At 40.7% G+C, this 9,032-nt stretch overlaps 1 protein-coding gene across 1 annotated transcript; it reads right to left on the bottom strand.

The window, feature by feature from the left end:
• Window positions 1-458: 458 nt before the first annotated feature.
• Window positions 459-4,948, bottom strand: LOC139466373 (alpha-ketoglutarate dehydrogenase component 4-like). The gene is made up of 4 exons (XM_071248167.1): window positions 4,903-4,948; window positions 2,589-2,646; window positions 1,385-1,551; window positions 459-713 (listed from the first exon to the last, which is right to left on the bottom strand). Exons 1-4 carry the CDS (start codon window positions 4,933-4,935, stop codon window positions 696-698), a joined length of 276 nt encoding a protein of 91 aa, XP_071104268.1. The 5' UTR covers window positions 4,936-4,948; the 3' UTR covers window positions 459-695.
• Between the last annotated feature and the right edge of the window lie 4,084 nt (window positions 4,949-9,032).

Raw genomic sequence — 9,032 nt, 5'->3', positions numbered from 1 at the left:
CATTTTCAGTTAATGCAATTTGTTTTCACTACTAATTTGTGTTTGGTGTAACATTTACATAAGAATTTTAAGGTAAGAATCGATACTTTTTACTTGGTGTGAGATGGTGATCAATACTTGTTCTGAGAAAAAAATTGTGATGGATCGTTTTCACAATTTGGAACATAACAGTATTCACTCAGAATTTCCCCAGGGTTCAGCCAGTGTGTGATGCTGGACGTTTATAAAGAGGAAAAATCTAGAATCCCAAACTACAATCAGTCGACCCAGGCAGCAGCACAATTCATGTCTGTGTGTTTCCTAAGTTCTGTTATACATATAGAACCCTTTTCTTGTTTGCTCATTGTATGTACCGGGTATGCTGAATTTTGAGTTATCCACAGGAATGTATGAGAATATTCCAGAAGCAAGATAATGTTTTGTACAACAGGAACAATAAAAAAATTCAGAGAAAACTCAAAACAGTTTTATTATCAACATACACACATTCATTCAGTCATTCATTAATTATAACATCAACAGCCTATTCAAGCACTACCGACACCACTGCCATTCACAGAAGGTCAAGTTGTTTCCACTGTTGATTATTTGTGATTGTGAAAATATGAGGTATTTTACTACGGAGTACTGTGTGAGTGCAGCTCGACGAGGGAAGCTGTGTTGAGGAGCTACACTAAACACAGGAAGGACACACATCACACTTGGCCGCCTTTCTGAAACACAAAAGTCACAAATTGCCACTTTTTTTAAACTTGAAAATTAGTTCAACTATAACTTTGGAAAATAAGTGTAATTATTGGTGTTAACAAAGGGTGGCAACAGAGTAGCACCAATCCCGGTTCCAACCAACAACCTGAGAGTCCTTGGCATGTTGTCCTCAACATGCTCAAAGGAGTAGAAAAATAGGTCTGCTTATTTGGAAAATTACTTATCCAAATGTGTTGGCATAAAGGTGAGGTGAAATGGGGTTTAACGTCACATTCAAGCATATTGCAGTTATTAAATTAAATTGAAGCATGACATTTCTCATAGTATTTGTGTTTGGGGATAGCTGACAAGTGATGGTGAGGGATCAAAATTTTGTGTGAAACCAAACAATTACAGTTTTACCAACTGGTCTAGTTTTCCAATTACAGCAGTCAGCAAATTATGTTTGTACTACATACATGTATTGAGCTTGGAGTGTATATCTCGATTTTCTAGCTTTCTAGTGGACAATACACACTGCTGATTCTGAAATTCTGAATTATCATACGGCAAAAAATAATAATATCCCTCTTATGTTATAAGAAATATCTTCATAAACACATGTACTTCATTTCATACTGTATAATTTCACAATGTGCTTTACTCCAGATAAAAACAATTTACACCAATTTCTTACTTCTATATATTCCATTTCCTCTTGAGATATAATTTTCCGATGGTATTTCACGGGGAGATCATTATAATCAATGCCTGATCCACGAGTTCCTCGGCCAATGGGCTTGCTGTCTGCTGGTGGTCTTGCTGGAGAAGATGCATGAGCTGGGGGTGGTGTGGATGCTGCACCTAACATGCACAAAGAATAACATTACTGTGAGTAAGTGAGGGGCACTTATTGATGCTTTGAATAAATGCCCACTCAATGTGGGAGGAATGCTGTGTTGCAGGTGTTAATCATTTGCCATTTCTGTGAAAGCCGCCAATGAGAACGGACATGGTGATGACAAACAAAGGAGGAAATCTGGGGTTTAAATCAACTATCATTGGATCCTGGCACATCTGATAGATGCCTGTGAAACTCCTCACAGGGAATTGCAGTACCTCAGACAGCAGGGCACATGGCCCACCAATACCTTGGATAAAAATACAATAATGCTGACATTTCAAAATTGAACAGTACAGCTGTATAGCCGTCAATAAATAACTTTCCTACCATAAACTAAAGCAAAACATCTGCAGTCCTACAGAACTGTGGTATGTTGTGATGATAAAATGCACCCCTCTTTTTCCAAAAAGTTGTTTCGGAGCTAGCATTAATTAATACCGATATAAGAAATTGAATACTCTTGCGTTAACTAACCACAGGGCTTCTCATAGTCCATTCTTTCTCGTGATATTAATTCACCAAGACTCAAAATGATAGAATAAACAAAGAATGGAGTGAGTGAGTGAGTATGGTTTTACGCCGCTTTTAGCAATATTCCAGCAATATCTCGGCGGGGGACACCAGAAATGGACTTCACACATTGTACCCATATCGGGAATCGAACCTGGGTCTTCGGCGTGACGAGCGAACGCTTTAACCACTAGGCTACCCGACCACCCCAACAAAGAATGGAGCGATCCATGTGCCTACAACATGAACGTAAAGTAAAGGTATGTCCTGGGTCCTGTTCCTCAAAGTGATCTTAGCGCTACGACTGCCGTACGTCTATGTTAAAGTATGGGAGTTACGATCGACTTAGCACTATGATAGCTTTGTGGAACGGGAACCAGGTTTGGCTGACAAAAATGTGAAAACATTGACTCGTACATGTGAAGATAATCTTAAGTATAAAAATCCCAATATCTTGATTGACATCGGACAATAGAAAGAAACCTACCTGCTGGGGAAATAACTCTGGATGGAAACTTTATCAAAGGCACATGTGGTTTTACGTTCTGAAAAATAAAAGCAGCTAAGTGAAAATTAGTGCTACAAGTAACATATATTATATATAAGTCCATGGTGAGGTAAGGTGAAATGGGGCTTAACATCATATTAAAGATCATCGCACTTCTATAGTGACGTGCATGCACGTGTGTATGTGTGTATAGCTGCTTGTACAAGACCTGGCTAATGCCTATTCTTAGTGCAGGCCCACTGAGAAACCATGCCGCAGTTTAATATGAATACCCCACTCAGATACAGTTTTCTGACTCCGAGCTGACCAGTCCTTGTTTCAGCCCCTTAATGCCAAGTGCTAGGCAGGGTAACATGAAGTACTATCTTCTTACATCTTTTGGTATGACACAGCAGGTGACACTCAACCACTAGACCACAAAGGCTGTCTATAAGTATGTTAAAGTATAGGATTTGCAACAGTCATTGCACTAAAATTACTTTATGTAATGAGGCCCAGAGAGGCCTGAGTACATGGCTCAAAATAGAGGGGGTCAAGAGTACTTTTAATAAAAAGTCTACAAGAACACGTGTCATTGTCAATGTTTTTAAATGGGCAACTGAGGTGTGTGCCAGCTTGCATTCCTACACTTGATCATGAAGGTGTCAACATCTCTTGTTTAGGGGGCTTCCTTGTCAAATCTAGCTCCATTTTCTGAGTAGATAATACTGAAGGCACATGTTCTGGTTCATCGCCCCGTAAGTTACACTCTTTGCTTAAACATAGGTATTCTAATTACAATACAGAGCAACATAGTAAGTGAGGGAGTAGTTTTACACTGATTTTAGCAATATATATAAACATGATAACCTATTAAAAAACTATGAAGATCTATAAGGAACTAAACGTGATTACCTGTTATTATGTGAAGAAAAGATGAATCAACCTCAAATGAAAGAAACTAAATGCTAATTCTAACAGTTACTCCTAAGGGAGTCCTAACACTGTCTAACACCATGTCTAAAACCATCTCTCTAACCATGTAACTAACGAACTCTCTAACGAACTCTGACCAACCAACTAACTGATGCGCGCTACCGCCTTATATTTGTTCACAGCCCTCACATTTCACGTACAGTCACAGCCATACGTTGGTGTGTTCAGGGGATGCGATCATTATGCATCGGGTGCGTTTTGGAGAACAGATTCTTTATTTAAAACTAACAAGAGTGCACGTGAAGCGCGATCCATAGGCTCCGGGTGCGTTTTGGAGCACATTTTTAATGAACAGACATGTCTTCAGAACATGCAGGGTACACCTGAAAAGGGCTTCACACAATTAACACCTACCCATGTGCTGCAATGAAAAAATCAAATGTTTCAAACCAATTTGCATGACCTCAATATAGGAAGAACTTGGACTGAAAACTGTCATTGTGCCTGACGTTTGGGTGCCTGTTCATAGGGCCATGTAACTAGTACTCTGTACTACCAAACTCACAGACGAGGCTTCTTACTAATATTATAGGCCCTATAGGGTGCTGACAAACTTGTAGATGGTCCTGTGAGATGTGAACTTCTAGAGTGACTTGACTTATCATGCAAAGCCCTTTCATACGTTTTTCGCAAATAAGACATATTGTGTTCCCAACTCTTGAGACCTACAGTGGGTACCAGGGTAGGGTTGGCTAATAGGGGGTTGCGTACCTGGGTAGTAGGGCTGGGACAGGTAACTCGGGTACCTGGGTCGGGTGGGTACTGAGTACGACCCGGGTACCCACAAGACTACCCGGACCCGTGGTTAGTCACGTGATATATTGTTTAATGACAAAAATTATCTAGAACTCTAAGGTTACACTACAAGTCACTAATGTGTGCATTCCTTCTGATTTTTCATATGGCTGAAGAAAGGTATAACTTAATTCGACTTCAGTGTATGAATGACCAGATTGTTTAATACATGTATCTAAATACGTTTTGCCAGGGCTATGCTAAAAATGTTCCCAACCGGACATTTTGAGACATCTCCTGAGACCTTTAGTGGGTACCCGGGTAGGGTCGGGTAATAGGGCGTTGGGTACCCGGGTAGTAAATTTGGACCTAGCCCTAGGATCTAGTATCTGTGTCTGCTGAATGACATTGAAGAGCACGATCAAAAGTTAGAAGTCAAATAGCGAAAAGAATGTAGAAATACGCTGACATAACAGGTGACTAATTTTTTTCGAAAAATCAAAACATCACATGTTGGAAAATATTCATGAAAAAATAGACACTCATAGAAGCTCTTATGATACATTAGTAATCGCACAGTTACCATCAACAACGCTCTCCCCGCAGAGGCAGCCATCTTGGCAGACGAAAGGAAGTGAATAAAGGGAGCTAACTCGTGTCCTTTCCACACGGTCGCTGTCAAGTAAAATGATCAATACAAATATTTTGTTTGTCTTATCGCAGTGTTAGAAACTGGCACTAGATCTATATTCCTTGCCAAAGTGCCCAATAGTTAAGGTATCATAATTACTAGTAGAAATTTATCATTTTTTGGTTTGTTTTGGTATGTGTTATCATCATAAATTATACAAGTGGAGTAAAGTTATATTTTTATGAGATGAATATGTTATGAGGTAAGGTTAACAGTTATGCGTACACAGTAGGGCTGGGACGAGTCCAGATTTACTACCCGGGTACCCGACCCCTTATTACCCGACCCTACCCGGGTATCCACTGTAGGTCTCAAGAGTTGGGAACACAATGTCTAATTGGGAATAGTTTAACTGTAGCCCTGGCAAAAACTGTCCAGATATATACATATATGAAACCAGAGACCGCGAGCGCGTGCCATCTCTTATAAAACGAACAAATCATGTGAACACTGAAGTTGATTAAAGCTTTATCTTGACTCAAACTTATACAAGTCAAAAGGAATGTGTGCAACACCAGAAAGAAATGCGAACATTAGTTGCTTGTAGTGTAACCACTGAGCTCTAGTGAGTTTTTGTCATTAAACAATATATCACTTGACTAACCACGGGTCCGGGTAGGCCTGTGGGTACTCGGGTCCTCCTCAGGACCCACCCGACTACCCGAGTTACCCGTCCCAGCCCTCGTATACAGCTTGGTATAGTGTGTTGCTCAGGATATCAATTATATTTTGGGCTTCTTATCGACCTCGTAGGATACAGCAAACATATTTCGTCGAATATATGAGTCAATGATGGCTATTTGTGTACAGCTAAGAATTCCTCTCTCTCTTTATTTATTGTGGTACAGTATTTTTAGTAGGGAAAATGATATACACATAAGGATTTAATATTTTGAATGAGGGAGCATTCGCCTAATGAAACAGTAAGCATATACTCCGAAACGTTAATTGTGTTCCTCATAATAAAGAAGTTGACATCCATACATTCTCTTACTTAATGCAATTCTCAGCTAACGACCATGACATCGTGTTTGTTTAGTAAAATACTGATTATTAGTTCCAAGCCTTAGCTTTACCATGTGCCAACTTTTATCAACTCCGTCGTTTGTAATCCGAAAATTCAAACATACGCTAACCCGCGTGAGGATTCCAGGACAATACGCCCCAATGGACTAACCCATGCTTGTTGGTTGGCAAAGACTTTGTTTAACTCGCACACAGTAATATTCCAGCTATATGACTTAATTGGGATACGATGACATGCATCGACCAAGTCAGTGAGCCTGACCACCCGATCCCGTTAGTCACCTTTACGACAAGCATAGTCGCCTTGTACGGCAAGTGAGTGAGTGAGTGAGTTAATATTTAACGTCACATCGGCAATATTTCAGCCATATCATGACGAGTTGTACGGCAAGCATGGGTTGCCGACTTTCAAATGATAAGTAATGTCAACATAACAACTTTGCAGATTTTAATACTTTGGGACACACTCAATCATAAATGCTTGACTAAATTATTTTGGAAAAAAGGAAATAGCGTAAAACAAACGATAAAAAACAACACGCGAAATTGTCCCCTAAACGTAAAATTCCCCCAGTAAGGGGATTCCCTTCCTAGGAGGTTAAAACGGGTTCCCGGGGTTTGACGCACTGCGCAATATCAACAATCATGACGATCGGGACGACGCCCAGTCTGCATGTTTCTGCCTCGGATTCTGTTGTACATCAATCTCATTAAAATCAGATCTAAGTTCTCGCTGCCGCTAAACAAAGATCTGAGGACATCCAATTACGGGTCACGTCAGAACGACCTTTCGCGAACTTTGACCGGAATGACTAACAAGAAGTCGACATCAGCCAATTAGAAGGCAGCTTTCTCGTTTCAACCAAGCGACTTCCATTTCAGACTACGCTTGAAAAATATGTTGACACAGCTCTCGATTAAAATTTTAAAAACTGAACAAACGAACATTCCTGAATGTGTAATATAATAATGAGATTGTATGACAGTGCTTCCCACGTACTGTGCAACGCCTCCTCCGTTCAAATGTTTATACCATGGAAGCGAGAGATAGACGATACTTTTGACGGAATCAGTCGTACGGGCCGTAACTTTCGTTCGGAATATCCCGTGTTAACGTTTTCGAGGTTGCATGATTAGAAAACGCATTCCGACTGTCACTTTCGTGATCTGTTAAGCGACGCTTTGATTGGCCGGATGAAAGGTCGTTCTGACGTGACCTGTAATGGGATGTCCTCAGATCTTTGTTCAGCGATAGCGAGAACTAAGATCTGATTTTAATGAGATTGTTTGTACATTGTCTTCTTTTCTGTTCATTCATTTGATTACCGTTTCCACAACTTATATCTCCTTAGTAACAATCTAGACATGCATTTATTGTGTGGAATAGGGTCGAGGGAAGCTGAGGTTTTATTACCCAAACATGATGTTAGCAATTTAACGCTGGTTACTGATTGTTAATTGTTATTTTAATTATTCACAATGTCAAGATCAAAGGTCGTTTCACACATTCCACAATATGTGCAATGTTGTTATTTTTTTGTATGATTAACAGAAATAGCAGGAACCGTATATGTATAACGGCTATGAATCACAAGATGGATAAACGCGGCAAACCTATCACCCATTGAAAACAGTTGTCACCGCTGCGCCGGTAGCTTTAGGCCGATTACGGAGCGTGCGATTTCAGCATTTTCACTTGTATATTTAAACACTTCCTACGAATATTATGAATTTTAGACTCTCGGAAAATGACTAAATGTATATAGGATAATTGATATTCGCAACAAAATCGCATTCATTATTTCACTATACTTGCCATTTAAATTGAATGGGATAACGGATGAAGCCGACACGAGAGAAACATTCGACTAAACTTGCCTTGGCGTAAGAGATTTTACAAGCGCCTCTGATTGTGAATGTCTTGACAATACTTGCGAAAGTATAAGGCCCACATATGCATGTGTAATATTGTGTCTATAATATAAAAGCTTATTTACAGTTGATGAAAGTGATTACAGAAATGCCCCGGAAGATAGCGTTGCCTTATTTCGGCGTTTACAGGGCAAAGAAAAAAAAGAAGATAATTATTCATCTTCTATTCCATATATATAAACTAAGCGGCAAAAGAAAGTAGGGGTTGGCAATTTGTAATTTTCCTAAAAACAGCGATAACTAGTGGAAAGTGGGTATTGGGAATATGACTGCCCAGGAACAGGTACCAAAAAACACCACCACCTTTGACGGCGCTCGTGCGGGGACAAAAAGAATGTTGAAACAGGTTTCCCGCCTATGGCATAAACTGCACATGAATGTTAGCTGTATAAATGCGTTCGTCTGCAGGGTATAACTACATGTGATGAAAGCACACAAAAGAAATGCCACGACTGTCACAGGAGCAGAGACAGAGAGAGAGCCATCGGTATGACCGAAATGGGGGCAGCACAGGTCCAAATTGCCAGAAGGTTTGGTTCTACACCATTGACAGTAGCCAGGCTGATTCAACGGTACAGGCAGACAGGGAGGACACAGGACAGGCCTAGAACCGGACGTCCCCGAGTGACAACACCACTGGAAGACGGTCAGATACGGCTCATTCACCTGCAAAACAGATTTGTAACGGCGATGGCGCGACGGCAGCAACAGCGTTGGGATATCCCATTAGCCAAGGTACAGTACTACGAAGACTTCGTGCTGCTGGACTCCGAGCGTATCGTCCTTTCCGAGGAATGGTACTGACTGCTCAACATCGACACAGAGACTGCGATGGGCAAGGCAGGTTCAACGCTGGCAAGTGAAAAATTGGCGTCGAGTGCTGTTTACTGATGCAAGTCGGTTTAACTTGTTTCGAAATGACGGCAGAGAACAAGTTTATCGAATCAGAGGGGAAGGTTTGGCTCCGGCGTGTATCCGAGAGGTCCATCCATTCGGCGGGGGAGGTGTCATGGTATGGGGCCGTATTTGTGGAGATCAGAAGACTGATTTGGTGATTATACAGG

The sequence above is a fragment of the Haliotis cracherodii genome, unplaced genomic scaffold (assembly GCF_022045235.1).
Source record: "Haliotis cracherodii isolate W230 unplaced genomic scaffold, xgHalCrac1.p SCAF_1, whole genome shotgun sequence".
Taxonomy (NCBI): domain Eukaryota; kingdom Metazoa; phylum Mollusca; class Gastropoda; order Lepetellida; family Haliotidae; genus Haliotis; species Haliotis cracherodii.
The sequence above is the reverse complement of the archived record's forward strand: the minus strand, read 5'-3'. Positions and strand labels throughout refer to the sequence as shown.